Source organism: Cryptomeria japonica, chromosome 2 (genome assembly GCF_030272615.1).
Source record: "Cryptomeria japonica chromosome 2, Sugi_1.0, whole genome shotgun sequence".
Classification (NCBI taxonomy): Eukaryota; Viridiplantae; Streptophyta; class Pinopsida; order Cupressales; family Cupressaceae; genus Cryptomeria; species Cryptomeria japonica.
Genome location: NC_081406.1, coordinates 656,969,033 through 656,986,613, shown reverse-complemented (window position 1 = coordinate 656,986,613; position 17,581 = coordinate 656,969,033). Strand labels below are relative to the sequence as shown.

The window sequence follows — 17,581 nt, the reverse complement described above, 5'->3', positions numbered from 1 at the left end:
TAGTTGTACCAGTACCAGTCTCCAAGTACCCAAGTCTCCTGGTAACCTTGATAAGGACACTAAAAAAAGTAAAAATAGATGAGAACGGGACTCTTCCACGTTGAAAATAGAATAGGGAGACTGAAAACCAAAGAAAAGCCTACAACCAATTTTTGAAGTAAAAGCCAATGAAAAAATGACTTCACAGATTCAATCCAATAAAATTAAATAAGAGACAATCTAGTACTCCACACATTGGGGAACTCTATGTTCCAAATATTATTCAAGTAGACAAAAATATCCTGGGAAAGAGATAGCTTGGCATAAAGAGATTTGTTTGAAACCTTCCTGCCACTTAATATTCTCCCAATTTTCAGTATTGTAGGAGAGATTAACAGACACAACAAGCCTTTTTACTGCCTTGGAAATCATAGTTTAATTTTGTCTATGAGACTCTAGAATCAAGAATTCAAACTTGAATCTCTTCCTAAGAGATAAGAGCTCTATGTTTAATAACATCCCCAAAAGCTTGATCACATTTGGAGAATCATGTTCTAGGCTTCTCTATAAACATCCTAAAGATCTTCTATTACCTAGCTCTTATAAGTTATATACCTTGTAAAACTCAAGAGGTAAACCATTAGCTCTAGGAGACTTATCATTATTCAAGGAATCAATAATAGATTGAATCTCTTCAAGACATATGTTTGCTTCCAATCTGAAAGCATCATTGTCAACAAATTTTCTAGGAATAGTATTGCTACATGAATTCTTGCATGTAATGTCCCTTTTTATTGGACCTCTTAAATTTTGCCTTCTATTTTAAGATTAAATATCCCTAACTTGGTGTTGTGCTCATTGCACACACACTCCCGTTTCAGGGGACCCCCGTTGTTTTTTGAAAGTCTGTTCGATAGAGAGGAAGTTCAACCAAGCCTTGCATTTTCCCTGAAAATCGCGAATTTCAAGAATTCGCTCATTTGACCCAAAAAACCTGAAAATCACTGAGTGTGTGGGCAAACAAGAGAACTTGGCACTTTTTTAGTTTTACCAGAAGCCCAAATAAAATCCCACGTTTTCATCTAAATGCTCGAATTTCTTGTTAGGAGAGGTTTGGTGTCTAAAAGAAATCGCCCAAATTCACTCAGGATCCCAAATTCGGTGGGTGAAGGGTGTTCGAAATACAAAATCGCGCTTTTCTAATAGAATGGCCGAAGTTTAGATGTATTTGTCTAGCGTTGTGAACCAAGTTCGTAGGGTAAACTCGGTGTTATTTAGAAATTTACCTAGCGCGATTCTCGCAACGTATCTCAAAATTCCGAATTTCTTAGGGCCCAAGTCAAAGGAGAGGGGCGTGATAAAGTTAGAGATTTTTTTTTTGTTTAAAGTCTGCAAAACCTAGAATCACGCATTTTGGGGCGAAATCCCGAGTTTGCTATGTCAAAAAAAAAAGAGGGGTCGCGCATTTACTTCATAAAGCCTGAAGTTTGCCTTCCATATCCTTTGTAAACCCCGAGAAGCACTCGAAAATGATTGTGCGATAATTAAAAAACGCGAAATTGTGCAGAAATAAGGGTTCGCGGTTGGTATTTGTTCGCATTTCATCACGAATGGCCGAGTTTATCATTAAGTCGAAGGCTGGGCGAAATCAAGTTCGCACATTTTGGTGCAAGAAGCCGAAATTCCATTTAGAGCACAAACTTCACACCTTTTGTAGAAATGGCCGAATTATATGACAAGTAAGGTGGGCGTCCAAACTATCAAACAAAATCGCACTTTTTAAATAAAGTGGCCAAATTTCATATTGAGCAAAAGTTAGATGTTTAGAGTTGAAACAATAAAAATTCGCACATCTCCTATAAAACGTCTTACTAAAACAAGTGGTTTTAAAAGTTTAAAATTTGCAAAAGTAAAGTTCGCTTATTCCCCTTTATAAATGCCAAATTTCATGTTAAAAGAAAGGGGGGCATTTAAGATAAAAAATCGCTCAAAACATTTGAAATAGCCAAATTTAATGAAAGGTGTTCAAAAAAAATTTCGGCCTTTGATTATATTTTGAGGGAAAAGAGGACAAAATTTGCTCATTTAAAGTAAAAGCCAAGTTTCGTTAAGGTATAGAGCGTTCAAACAAAGGTCTGACGATTTTTTGCACAAAGGCAAACATCTTTCATCTTCGCCAAAGCAAAGCTCGACGTTGCCTTAAAAAAAAACAATATTTGTTGAATTTATTTAGTTTTGCGAGGTGATTAATTCAAGTCGAAATTGATTGTTTGTAGATCAACGACGTCAAGAAGATAGGATTGCAATCAAAGCCAGGAAGCGAAAAAATGCAGAGCGCGTTGCAGAGCTAGAAATGAAACACGAAGATGCGTGCGACCACTGAACCAGCAAGACTGAAGACAAAAGAGTACACAGAATGCTACAAGGCATGCATTTATGAGAAATACACAGTTGGAATTGATTCCAGAAAATCAGTTTAAAAAACTGAACTGCTTTATTGTAAAAGGATTTCCTATGGGCCCCATCTAATGAATTTAAAGTGAAGGGGGTACAAGGGTTAGTTATTTCCAACTACCAGATTGACCTTGTAAGGAAAGCAAGTGCGGAAATTCGCTTTCCTAATGTTAGTTTGCAGGGGAGAACATACTAGTGTATACAAATTTTCAACATTTATAGAAAATGGCACAAGCATGATCATACACAAATAAACAACACAGAGAGAGAACACACATAATTAACGTGGGAAAACCCTTTCGGGAGAAAAACCCACCACTAACAGATAACGACTTTATTAATAGTATGTCAAAAATACAATAAAGTCCAATCTTCACTCTGTCGAACAATCGTTCCAGATGAAACAAAACCACACGGGTCAAAACTCAATTACAGATCACTCAATAGCTATTCTGGTTCGTAACCATTCATTCGGTTCACATTCAGCTTCAAATACCAAATTGGTCGACTGTTACATCTACCCGACACGGTTGGGAAGTCGAATTGTTTCTATCGATCTGCAATCATGGAAAACCAATTATCCCACATGCAGCAGAGTCGGGTCGGTTCGTATTCATATACACCGACAGTCTCATCCTTAGTGTCCGAGTGTTCACCTTTTTTGGACTTCGGTTCCATTGCACATCCGCGACCGGTCTCCACTCCATTGGCCATCGGACAAACCACAAGCATGTTACTCCAATCTCCTGATGAACCGATAGACAACTTCACCAAAGCAGCTCCAAAAACAGTCGGCTCCATCGGACCATCGGTATAGCCTTCAACCAGTAGATCCGACCTCTCGATGATACCCGATCATCGAAGGCGACTCCATCGGGGCATTGGCTAGACAGATGAAATGTTACCCCGATCTTCGATAACTGGTAGGCGACCTTATCAGCTCATCGGAACCAATACTGCAATGTTACCCCGATCCTGCATTGTTATCTCGATAACCTAAGGTGGTCTCATCGGGACATCGACACATGCCCAAAACAGCTATCCTAATAAGCGAAGCACTCCGAGACAAATAGAGTGGACTCATCCGGACTTCGGCATAACTTCAAACACGTCAATTTGATTGCCGATATCAACCCAATCGCTGAAGGCTACTTCATCGGGTATTGGCTTAACTCCAAACCGGAACCTCCGATAGCCGATGACAACCCGCACCGCCTAAGATAGCTCCATCAGGTCATCGGCACAATGCTGATGTAGTCTTCTCGAAAGCCGAAGTTATCCTGATGACCGAATTAGACTTCGTCGGGTCATCGGGATAACGTCAAAACCTGCTTCTCCGAGCTCCGATGGAAGAAGAGACATCGGCAAGAGTTAACCCGATCAGGATGAACCAATGTCAAGTGAATTAGAGGCACATTTCCAACAGACTTGAATTAATGCCAAACAGTTGTAGGTAGTTGAGAAAGTGGTTGGGAGGACAACTGAAAGTTAATGGGCATGGGTCAAAGCTACCAAGTTTCTACAAGGCAGATTAAAGCCATTCCTTGAGCCATTTTTGCCCAAACTTGAGAAGGAATGGCTTCCTTGAGCCATTTTACCCAAACTTGAGAGGGACTGAATTCCTTGAGCTATAATTCCCTTACACTACTTGACTTTATATTAGCCTTTGTTTATACTAGGTAGGAATGAGGACTTCCTTTGAACCATTTCTACACCAAGCCTAAGAGACTTTCTTGCTCTGCTTGGTGTTTCAAGTCAGCCTTTATGCCATTCTCATTCTCTTCTTGGGAGGGAGGGAAAACCTATTGGAGCCATTTCTACACCAAACCTAAGAGAGGTTGTTCTCCACAACCTTCTTACTCCACTTGGCGGCTCTTATTTTCTGTCCACATCCTTACTCCCCTACGTATTCTTTGGAAGAAATGGGATCTTTATTGAGCCATTCCTACACCAAGCATCTACTTGGCGGCCCTTACTATCTTGACCATCATTTTCACTTCCCTCTTTGGTTGTTTGGAACCAAATTGCTTAACTCCTTAAGGTAATGTCTTGAAGGATCTATATGTTCTAGGATGGACCCTTTCATGAGTCATTCAGCCTGATCATTCTATATCTATATGCATTATTAAATCTCTTTAGGCAATTTAATTAATGATCTATACATTCTTACGTTGATGCTACTTATGATCTTTAATTACAATAACATTAACCCATGTAGAGTACTATTCATTCATGTTCAAACTAATTTTGTTTTTCCTTTAATGTTTTAATATCTTCTTTTTCTTCTATTTGATGTATTTAACCTCTTTTGCATTGATGGTCATTCCTACATGGTTCTTTGCACTTGAAACATAGAGTCTTCCTCCTCGGGTCTTCTCTTTGTTCTAGGCCATCTTTGGTTTGGCACCTTTGTCCAGGTCTCCATATTGTTTTGCAGAAATGGCATGGTCTTCCTTCCTCCTTATAATCTTCATCTCTACAAGGCTTCTTTGTATATGCCTTGGATATCGTATATTTTGGTTTTTCTCTTGAGTAGTTGGCTTCAACCTTAATGGCTCTTTGTCTGGCCTCACCAAACTTTGGGGATCCAAGGGGTTTACTATTTTCTTAATTGACTTTTTGAGTCCTTCCACAAATAAATGGGTAAGTCTTCCTTGGGAGAGGTCAGGGACCATAAATGCTATTTTCTGAAATTCATTGGCATAATCTTCTACAGTTCCTTCTTGACTAAGTAGAGTTAATTCTTTGAAGTACCATTCCGGGTGCCTTTGATTGAATCTCTTGATGAGCCTTTGAATGAATTCACTATAAGTAGTGATGTTTTGATGACCTTGAGTGATAAGGCCATGATGCCACCAATCGTGTGCTGTCCCGGCTAGATGTAGAGTAGCAAACTTGATTGCATTTTCCTCTGTCATAGAATTTAGTGATAGATATGTGTCCAGTTTCTCGACCCATGACTGGGCGGTAGATTTTCCCGAACCATCAAAATGGGGTAAGGATATTTTACTTATCCTTGCCTTAAGGTGTTTATCTGTATGTCTTCTTTTTCTATTGGAGTTAACTTGGGTCTCGATTTCATAGTACTCCTTCAAGGGAATACGCCCTTGTACTTCAGAATCCAACCTTGCATAGATTTCTGCTAATTCTTCTACACTATTTGTCATTGGTTCTTCTCTAGGCAAAAATGTTGGCATGGTAGGTCTAAGAGTGGAGACTTGAGTTGAATGTTCGTTTTCGGAGTGATTGGAATGTGTATCTCTCCCTTGATTTTGATTAGTTTTTGTATTGTTGCTGTTCATGCTTTAGAGAGCTTGAAGGATCAATTGGTTTGTCCTTTTGAACTTTTCATTGGTTTGCTCCATAAAGGTTCTTAGCTCATTTGCCACTTGTTCTGCCATAGTGGATTGGCCCCTTCTATGTTGATAGGTTTGTATTACTATTAACTAGATTCCAACAAGATGGCAGGATTATGCTTTGATACCACTATAATGTTCCTGTTTATCGGACCTCTTAAATTTTGCCTTCTATCTTAAGATTAAATATCCCTAACTTGGATTGTTCACAATTTGTAGAATGACTTCACAGAATCGAATGGAAGTATTACTGATTTTCTTCAATAAAATAGATTTGCACTTGGGGAATTCATAGTAGTTTATATAAAATACACCAAATTCTCTTCCTGGTATGGAATATGAAGTAACCCAGTCTTCTATATAGTCTGATGTAACCCTTTGATCCTAACTTAGTATGGTGAATGTCTAATCTGTATCAAATGGATGCTACCAATATGGATACAATTCTTCTTATGATAAAATCTGTTAGTCTTCTTATATTTAATCTTTAAGGAGGATGCAATCTGATTGTGTTCTTGAGATAAGTCTGACATAACTCTGATTGTATGCATATGATGTATAAAAAAGGGATTTCAATAACTTTATTTGATCATATGAATTGTTTTCAAATACTTATAATATAAAATTGACTGCTGGTTATAATGGTACATTGGCCTGATTGCACATTATACTCCTGATGTTGAATATGAATTACTGGTTGTAATCCCTAGATTGTTGTCTCTGTTCCAATACTTTATGTCTAGACTCTATACCGTCCATATACTGAAGAGCTCTCCTTTCTTCCCACCTGATAGAATGAGTTCGATCTTCATTATGTACGATGGGAAATGGTTCTCTTAATAGTTACGTCTTTTCTTAATTGTGCCTTCCCATTCACATCTTTCTATAGCAATCCGTTTGTTCATCATTTGACATTAACTATCCCAAATCGTAGTCTTATTTATGATTGATTAGTCAGCTTCTAAATATCGATTTGTTATAGATATATTTGATCTTCTTGTGCCTTGATGATCTAAGGATGCTTGATGCTGATTCGGACACTGTTGTAAACTTGTAATCATTCGATCTGGTTACCGTCATGCCGATTCTAATGATCATTGTTATTTCTGAATTGCTATTATATCAAGTTAAGTCGGATGTTGACTATTGTTCGACAGGGTTCATTGAATCTTTCTTCAATGGATGGTTTAGTCTGATCATGAGTCATCGGATCATCTGTGTATCATCCATTCAGAATGATGAGAATATTATCACATTCATCTTTCAGCGATGTGGTAATGATGCCCATGTCCATGTCCTTGACGGCAATGATCATAGCTTGGACATCCGCCATAACTGTGACTCTGATTTCTGGATTTTGCAGCTCGATACCTTGTCTTTAATATGCATAGTGCTCTTGTCATAAATCATAGGCTCATTCACTATCCTTATTCATGTCATTCATAAAGATAATACAAGGAGCTTTCTCAGTATTAACAATATTTGATAGAGTCGTGTTTGGGGACATGACATTGCACCTCTCAATTACCTTATTATTGCCCTCAGAAGAGAACAATGAAATGTAAAAAGAAAAGAAGACTGTCTAATCTCTATAGGATCAGCACAAAAAGACCCTTCAACTTCAATAGCTACACGAATTCTTGTACCTCTCAGTTACCTCATTATTGCCCTTAGAAGAGAACAATGAAATGTAAAGAGAAAAGACCATCTAATCTCAATAGGATCAGCACAAAAAGACCCACCAACTTCAATAGATCTAATTCTTTCTTGAACCTTTTAAGCTTTGAGCATTTCTTAAAAAAGTGTGGTACTCTTGTCCTCATTTTTAAGTCAAGACATCTTAGATTTAATTCTAGAACCCTGAGCCATATAGTTTTGATAACACCTCAATTCATGCTTAGAATTGATCGACCCTTCATGCAGATCGTTATTACAGGCATCAAACTAAATCCTCTCTTCAATCCCGATGAGGTCCTATTTCAATTCCCTAGCATACCTTCTTCTCAATGCCTTGAGACTACCCAAAAGTCCCAAGGAATATTTGCAAAGCAGAAATGCACTTGTTCAATAAATCAACACTCCTAAAAGTTGTTGCAACACCCCTTGATCTGGTCCTAGAAGTATGAATGTGGGTGGACATGAATTTGGTCAATCTTGGTCGATCCAACCTCTTCCATATTTCTTTTGGTTGAACCTATACACCTGATTCTCTAACAATTCCATTTGCAAGGGTTGACACTAGAATTTCCAATTATAGTTCTCTTTACTTCATTATCAATACCACAGGGTGGACAAAAACACGCTTAATTTTAATAAAAAATGCATTTTTTTTGCAAAATTTAATGAGAAGATGCATCCAATGAGTCAATAAATGATAACACAAAAGAAACAAGCTGATTCTAGATATATTTAAATGCAAAGTGTCTACAAAATCGCATCCTCATGAGAAATGCTGATGGATGGAAGCAAAATAGTAAATAGTTTTTGTAAAACCAAAAGTAAATACAACTTCCTCTTCCCATCTCTAGATAAAACTAGTCTCAAACTTTCATCATATTTGAAATTTCATCATTCATACTCAGTTCAGACTTTCAACTCTAAAATGTATAATACCGGGATTTCTTCAATGCTAATTATGTTGTTATATGGAGCCTAATCAGACTCGGAGGTTAAATTTTCCCTACTTCCATTAGCGCAGTTTCCCCCTATATTTTTTGACGGGGGTTTCTGGGCAGCACTCCCAAGTTGGGGTCAAGGGGCATCACTAAAGGATCCTGAAATTTGACTAAGTCTGGAAAATTGAAGAATCCTCCAAAAACTAGATTTTGCATTATAACTCCTGGAGGTTCGAAACCACTCTCAAACATCCTGACAGTATATATGGAATATAACTTAAAGTATAAGAAAAATGTCACTTATACTTAAATGTTATATTCCATATATGAATCCTGACGGAGAGACCAAATTTTTTCACATGTTTGGGCCTCTTTTTTTAGTCTAGCCGAGTTTTTAAAAGAAACTAGCCGAGTTTTTGCTGCGAGTTAAAGTCAGAAAAACTCGCAGAGCTCAAAAACTCGGCGAGTTTTTGAAACTCGCCGAGTACTCTGTGAGTGTGCCATCTATGCCGGTGGACCATATAACCCCCTTTAAGTTGCTTTGGGTCCACCATAAATAGACTAATGATGTTTCTTTGGTCTGGGATGCTTTGAAACTAGATTGTTACTGTCACTGGCACTAGGGTCTATAGTAATATTGTTGTTATATCTTTACTTTCTTCATTATCCATACCTTCTGTTCCTTATCCAAAATCACCCTCTTGAGTTTCTTGGTTTTACAACTCTTAGTTGTTTGGTTGTTAAGAAAATAGAAACCAACTACACATGGGGTGCCCAATGTAAGAGGTGATATGAATGCTTCTTCTCTTTTCTGATGAGTAACTGTTCTTCTATGCTAAAGAAAAGTTGTTAGCTTCAATGATTTAGAGGTTCTCCCTATTGGCAGATCTCTCAGCATCTGAAAGGGTTCTGATCACTCCCTTTCTATGAGAATGATTCCCTTATTCACAGGGAGTTGTTCTATCTCCGTATTCAGCTACTTGATCTGTAGGACCATATTTCCTTCCTTTTTGAAGGGAAAAATTTCTGCCCAACTCAAATACTTCTGATAAAGTCTATGCAATACTTGATTGGCCTTTTGCATTTATTAACTTAAAATATGTTCTTTTCCTAGAACAAGAAAAGAACAATGAGTTGGCAAATTATATGGCTCCTGCTTCCTTGATGTTAATAAACCTCTTCATCTGCTTCCAGTTTTGTAGGGCACACTTTTTTTATTTCAAGAATTCATCTCATAATCTCAGTTGTCTGTTTGTGGGTTTGATTGTTAGGCCCAATATGGAAAGTTGATGTACTGAGAGGGGAGGGGTGAATCAGTATTCCAAAACTTTTCTTTGATAATAACCTTATTGTTATGCATAAACAGAATAGTGCAGTAACATAAAATAAAACTAAAATCAACAGATAACAATCATACATGATTCACTCCATAACACATATATTTTGGTCACGCAGAAACTTTTGGTTAGAGAGAAAAACTGCGGTGGGGATGGCACCCACAACTTCACTACTGCAATAATAAAGAATGCTCGGTTAGAGCTACATTTAGCTATTTCTGATAGCTTACCCTGTTAGGACTATCAAGATCAGTTAGATCTACCTTACTAAAGGATTTTACAACACTATACAAGTGTAGCACCTGGTTAAAGGATTTACAATTTATAGACTTGGTTAGAGTCTTTTACCCTGTTAAAGGTTTCTCTTACAACTTCAAAATATTACAATAAAATCATTACAAATATCTACAACTTTACATCTGAAATGCTAAAGTAGATTCTATGTGCTCTGAATAAGATTACCTAGCTTGTAGCATACCTCGGTAACCCATAATGAAACTCGGTAAACGCTTCTGTTTACTCTGTTCTTCGACTGTTCACTGATAACCTTCTCGGTGACCTCTCTGTGTCTCTGTAACAGTCTTCCTTCATGCATACACACACACCTTATCATATCTCTTGTATCTAACCCTAAAATCATGCTGTATAAATAGATCTCTTACAGCGGTGATTTAATTCATTGCTTCGATCTTACAAAAAAATTCTTCGAATGAATAACTAAACAAAATATCTCATTGGTTAGATTGACCTTGTAATCATACGTAATCTCCTAATGCAATTTCCAATGCAAAAACGGTTAGATGTGCCTCGATCTTGTAACACGTTTTCATGTGCATGTCTAGGTTCAATGTATCTGGTAAAATGTTTCACTCGGTGAATATCAACTCGGTGAGTTAACTTTACCACTCGGTAGCCATGAAACTTTACTCGGTAAACAACTCGGTGAATACTGCGTTCTGTGACTGCTTTCTTCTGTAACCAACTAGACTGTTCATACCGACTTCTCTGTGTGTACCGACTGCATGATTCGGTAATACTAACGGACTAGAATATATAGTATGACTTTGGATATGAAACTAATGGCAATTTGATAAGTAGTAACATGAGTAATGTGTTTGTAAGTTCAAAACTGGTCTTCTTCATATACATAATGCCTTCTTTGAGTTGGGGGTGTCCTTTCCTGGTTAGTTAATGTCTTTTTCGGTTTGTTCTTTGTTTTCCTTGCTTGAGACATCTATGTTGCTGATGTGGTTTTTATGACTTGATCTTTGACATTGTGTTTAGTATGACCTGACCATTCTTATGGTCTTCATTTTTTGTAATATTTTTTATGTTTGGTATGCCTTTGTATATGAACAGCATATAGAAATAAAACAAATGAGTTATTTTCATTGGTTCTTCAAAATAAGAGGAGGAGGTCCTCGTGGTCATGGATTAGTCTGCAAATGCCATATAATCGCAACTGATCTTCAGTGGATAATTTTTCAAAGCATAGGATGAAAATTTATGGAATACAAAATTCCATGCTATATAACTAGCATCTAACATTTTTATAAACTATACCAGTAATATGTAATAGTGCATTAAGATAAGGCATTTACAAGACTTGGGTAGAAATTGCTCACATATACAAAAGTCTGAAATTGCCTTAACTGCATAAAACTGCAATATACTAAGTTTTTACAGTCTTGATCAATCAAACAGTCCTATAACACAGTGATGCAAAGATTTGGACAAACCACAGGATAGATGATCTTGGTCCATCTATTGTCTGTGTTTCAACATCAAAAAAAGTACAACATAAATGTCTTATGCGTTTAATCAATTTGTGAAATGCATAAATGGAGTGGAATGGCAGCTGTTAGCTTTTTTTTTTCTTTTTCGTTACGCCAGAGGTATCCCCGCAACCCAGCCCAACACCCAACACCCAACCCACCTTACCTTGAGCAGCTGCTAACCTTTTAATAAGACCATTCACTTCAGCCTGTGTCAAGGAGTTGAGTAGCCTATGTTAACATCACCTTTTAGCTGATATTATGTGAAATTTAAATATACCTAATTCAAAATTTTGAATAGCAAGGTCTGTTAGCTAAGTTGCTGAATTGGAATTCCGGTACAGTTATGGGTATGTAGGTACAATATGCTGGTACGGCAATTTTCTTTGGGGTCTGGGTATGTTCTGGGTACATCAGTACAAAAAAACATATAAAATCATATATGTAGCCTAAAAATATAATTAAATTTAGAATACCATATATCATGCATATGCTAAAGCTAAACAAAACCATTACAAATTTCAATATTTGAAATACAATTGTTCTAATTTGATATCATTTATTAAAGAATGAAAGATATAATTAACTTATTAAGGGCATTACGGAAGTATATACAAATAAAAATTGAACTATTTATCTAATATATACAATGATATATTTATCTATTTATCTAATATATACAATGATACAATGATATATTTATGATCACCTTGTTTATGTACATACTATATACTGTTTTCTGAGATTAATGAATTTTTCTTTTATTTGCTTCGTATGGAAGAGTATCATTCAGAAAAAATAGACCAGTGATTCTTCGCATGTTAACTTTGCGTCTTTAATCAACTTCTTAGTTTATGATAGATGCATTGGGTTTTATGCTTGTATATTCAAATTTCAGTCATGAAATTGCTTTATTATGGGAGGATAACTAGTTCATGTGAAATATTTGCAGTTTGGCCTTGATCACACTTTGACAACAGGAGTTATCAGGTATCATTCATAGCATTTTATTTCTGAGCATGGCCAACAGTTAATTGCAGTGTAGTGTTAGGCATTGAAAATAGATCAAGGCCTAGGTAGACTCCTTTTCAATAGCAGACTGAAGAAGATTGATTCTTGTTTTGTTTAAAGTGGACTTGATCGGGAGATTAATTCAGCTGTAACTGGTCGTCCCATACGAGATGTAATACAAACAGATGCAGCCATAAACCCAGGGAACAGTGGCGGTCCTTTACTTGATAGCTCTGGATATCTGATAGGCATAAACACTGCTATCTACTCTCCTTCAGGAGCATCAGCTGGAGTTGGATTTTCAATTCCAGTAGATACAGTCAGTTGTAGTATAACTATTATTTCATCTTCCTATATTTTATATGGTTTATTAGCAAAATGAAGCAGAAATATTAGAAATTAGAATATTTTAGAATTTTACACTTGACAAAACATGGTTCTAATAATTAGAGATTGTAGTTTTTATGGTAGATTACTCTAATAGTACTGCATTACTCTCAATTTTTCAGGTAAGTAGCCTTGTTGACCAATTGGTTAAGTATGGGAAAATTACAACACCTATTCTAGGTATCAGGTTCGCACCAGATAAATCTGTGGAGCAACTAGGTGTAACTGGAGTGCTTGTGCTGGATGCTTCTCCAAATGGACCTGCTAGCAAAGCAGTAAGCCTGCTGTCTAACCAAATAATTTTTAACAATTTATCAAGATCCATGACAGGAAGTCCTGAACATAGTTGTGTCATGTGGATTTGCTTGGATCCAGAAAAACAAGATTCTTGACAAAACAATTTGGCATAAAATATTGAAATTTTCACATAAAATACTGGAGATTTTTTCATTAAAAGGGAGTTTTTTTCCCATAGAGATCAAATTAAGTAAGAAGCAGAGAAATGTTTGCCAAATGGAAAATACTAAAAGGTAAACCATAAAATAAACTAAGTTATGGAGTTCTTTTTTCTTTTGAACCATGTCTAGTTTTACTCATCTTTCCAACGTTCTCTGAGTATATATGCTTCTAAATCATTTAGGTTTGTTTTCTGTTCAGGGTCTGCAGCCAACTAAACGAGATGCTTACGGGCGACTTGTTTTGGGGGACATTATCACAGCTGTAAATGGGCAGAAGGTTAGCAATGGAAATGATCTCTATAGGATTATTGACCGGTGCAAAGTAGGAGATAAGGTAAGTTAATAACTTTTATATTTCATTTTAATCTATCAGCCTCCAGATTGAGAGGAATCTGATTTGCATCTGTTTAAATATGTTTATAGTTGCAAAGGTTCTAATAATTACTTCCGATTTTTATTGCTGATTTTCTTTTAAAATTTATGTTTTAAAAAAATATTGTCCTATGAATTGTTTGTGTTAGAATTTGCCTAGAGCAACCAAGATCTAGAGTCCAATGGAAAGCACGAGAACAAGAGAGAAATAATATGTGACAAGAATAAACTGTATTCCTATCAATGATGCAATAAGATAGATTCAATCAATTGGATTGTATTAGATGAAAATACAAAAGAACTCTCAAAGAAGAAGGAGAAGGACAAAACCCCATGTGAGGAAAAAATCCCCCCCATAAAAGAAAAGAAGAGAGACCAAGTTGCCCACCGCCTCCTCCTCCCCATGTAGAATGTGCACCAATGGTAGAAGCTCGAAACTGAATGAAGAAGCTGCTCCACGAATGTCAAACAACATTCCCCTCCTTAGAAAGAAACAAAACCAAAAGTGTATCCATGAAGCCTCCCCAATCATGAAGGGAGGATGTAGGAAAAAAAATCAAGATGTATGAAGTCTCTGAAAACTGCTCAAGTGTTTCCATGTCGATGCTGAAAGCTGCCTCCTCCAAATCAGGTGTACTAGGCCACACTGCTGAAAAGGACAATCCAAGATCTAGTGAAGATGAATGTAGAACATGATCCAAAGACTCAAATGTCTCCTCTAAGCATAAAGAGACCAAGTAGCCATGATACTATGTAAGAATTTGTCAAAGATAACCAAGATCAAGAGCTCAATGAATAACACAAACAAGAGAGACAAAAGATTTGATAAGAACAAACTGTATTCTCATCAAGATGCAAAATATGATCAACTGGATCGTTGGAATCATTACATACAATGTAAATGAGCCTATTTATAAAGGCAAGGCTATGAGAGCACACAATCATGACATGTGGCTCAATGAGATATAAGGGTAGGTAGGGGTAGGCTGGAGAAATAATAAAATATTCCACAAGAGGTGAATCACCTACCGAAGGTCGAATGTGATAACAAGAAGACCACAAAAGGTGGAATTTCTCCTACAACCATCTTCCGCAGATGCATATATCCCTAAGTGTCTCATATGCAAACTACAATGAATGCATTATCCTAAGTAAATTTAAGTAGAGTATAATTATGAGACATAATTTACACCAACAGTTTGCAACGAGTTTGTAACTATGAACTGTTTTATCCTACCAAACACCTAGTTTTGAAATTTCAGAGCAATTACATTTTAAATTAGGTTGTCTAGTACATTTCCTACATTTAGATAACCAGATTCTTTATAGAAATCATGAACCAGAAGTAGATTTTGAGCAGTCATCACGACACTCCAAATCACATGTGGCTGTGACTTTGAGGATCTGATTGTCTGTTCTTATTATGATGTTCATTTTCCAAATCTGAATTAATGCTGCAGGTGATGTATGCATGATATTACTGGCAATGCATTTTTTATTTTTAATTAATTGATAACTTACCCCTTTTAGCCACAGTGGAGGCATAACTTTAGCTTACATGCCACAACCGAAATGGTCAATTTACCCAAGACTTTTGCCAGGCCTCAGACATTGATGTATGCCATACCCTGTATTGCTGCTTGCATGCCATATGTTACTCAATGTTATACATTAACATGTCTTTCAGGGGTTCAAACCTGGGTTTTACTGAAACCACTTTGATTTACTGCCTGATATTGGAACACAATATGATTGGGACTCAGTATCTTTGCCAAACTTTAAATATTATAAGAGGGATGAATCAATTGAATTGAATCTACCACTGTTAAGTCAACAGTGCACCGTGACATCAACCCTCGTTTTTATCAGGTAAATTCTGATTTCTAGGTTGTATGCTTTGGAGAGCATGATGTACTTAGTGAATATTTAAGTGGCAGTGCAGATGCATTAGGATAACGACAATAATTGTATTAATGATGATTAATTAGTTCAAGTAGACAAACTTTTCGAGAAGATTAATTACTAATTAGTCACTTTAGAGCCTAGTGCCACTAGGGCCTAGAATATGGAGACTTAGGAGCAGGTGCAACTCTCAAAATATTGTATCATAGTGATATATCACATTTCAAAATACTGTAAATTTTGGACATTGAAATATCTCTTATATATCATTTTCATATATTCATTTATGTGTTTGCATTATTTTATATTTTATATAGCTTTGAACCTTTCCAAGCCTATTCGAAATTACAAAATTTGGTGAGTATCTCACATTCTTGAACTTATTGAACACTGAGTAAACTCCTCATTCTTGGAACTGCTCCTCATTCTTGGAACTGCTAGACCTAGACCCATCTAGCCAAAGTTCCTTGAAATGGATATCAACCAACCTTGTGGCTAATACTCATCAATTTGTGTCGCATCCTTTGGTTCTACATCCCACTATGTTGCTGGTCTCTCTTTATATGTGTTCCTCTTGACTGAATGGATGAAACTATATGTAGACTTGTGCCGAGATTACCGAACACTGAGTAAACTCCTCATTCTTGGAACTGCTAGACCTAGACCCATCTAGCCAAAGTTCCTTGAAATGGATACCAACCAACCTTGTGGCTAATACTCATCAATTTGTGTTGCATCCTTTGGTTCTACATCCCACTATGTTGCTGGTCTCTCTTTATATGTGTTCCTCTTGACTGAATGGATGAAACTATATGTAGACTTGTGCCTCTCAGCAGAATCATAAACTTGAAACAAGGTGAGTGGCTTGTGTGATTATCAATGAATGAGGCCCATGCATTTGTCCACCAAAGTATTGGGTTCTCCTACGCCAGTCTCCTTCAAATTTAATGTCGAACAATGAATATCTATCATTACATTCAAGTTTGACAAATTGACATTGATGTAGTATTTTAATCTAATGGCGGTTTTGTTTGTTATATGCATTTTATTTTTCATATTCTAAACTTAATTCCTGTTTTTAGAGTGTAAATATGTGTATATATATTTTTTTATATGGACAAACCTAAAATATACCCAACCCCATTTATATTTTTTGTACCAGCATTCCCATACCCCAAACCCAAACCCAAACGGGTAACTTAGGAAAAAATCGAATTGCTTATTCCAACCTGCAAAATCGAGTCTCGGAAACATATGATTTTGACAAATTTAGTTGAATTAAATAAAAAACTAATCACGCAGTTCCAGAAATTACTTTTTGCATTTAAAGACGAAATAAAGTTTAATGCTTATTGAAATTATCATTTCTGTGTTTGTTTTTGACTTTTAAAGTGTATATCCGATAGGTTACTGTAGAAGTTTTACGTGGAGATCACAAAGAGAATATATTGGTGACTCTCGAACCAAAAGCTTGAGATACGGAAACAAACTTCTAATGAAAGGAGTTACTTTATACATATGATATGCTTCTATGCCATTTTGTATATCCAAACTTATCTGATAATGTGTATACCAAGCTCAAAAACAAAAAAAAAATCTCTATTGCATCTGTAAATAATATGATTATTCAATGCTACAAAGAGCTTTCTTTAAAACTGAGTTTTTTTAGCTATCTAATTGTCTTTAGATAATGTAAATAATTTGACAATTGAAGCTATCATAGTATTCTTTTTTTTTTTTAAATTTGACGGCAGCCCAACTCTATATAGAAACAAGAAAACAATATCATGAAGTCTTGCTTGGTTAACTACTCGGACATTGGCAAAAGTACGAAAAACCAAAATATATCTAACACAGACACAGACTTCACACTATGATAGCATTGTTAATATCGAATGAATGAATGTTTTTTAATAACGTTCACAAGGCCAAACA

The 17,581-nt window shown here is 36.2% G+C and overlaps 1 protein-coding gene across 1 annotated transcript in view; it reads left to right on the top strand.

Annotated features, from left to right (window-relative positions):
• The window catches only part of LOC131034074 (protease Do-like 1, chloroplastic), a 103,535-nt gene extending 86,234 nt beyond the window's left edge, over positions 1 to 17,301 (top strand). Inside the window, exons 4-8 of the mRNA XM_057965426.2 lie at positions 12,469 to 12,506; positions 12,648 to 12,846; positions 13,037 to 13,189; positions 13,572 to 13,706; positions 17,053 to 17,301. Of these exons, the coding sequence (XP_057821409.1) occupies positions 12,469 to 12,506; positions 12,648 to 12,846; positions 13,037 to 13,189; positions 13,572 to 13,706; positions 17,053 to 17,121 (594 nt within the window). The 3' untranslated portion in view covers positions 17,122 to 17,301. The remainder of the gene's footprint in view (positions 1 to 12,468; positions 12,507 to 12,647; positions 12,847 to 13,036; positions 13,190 to 13,571; positions 13,707 to 17,052) is intronic.
• Positions 17,302 to 17,581: the final 280 nt, after the last annotated feature.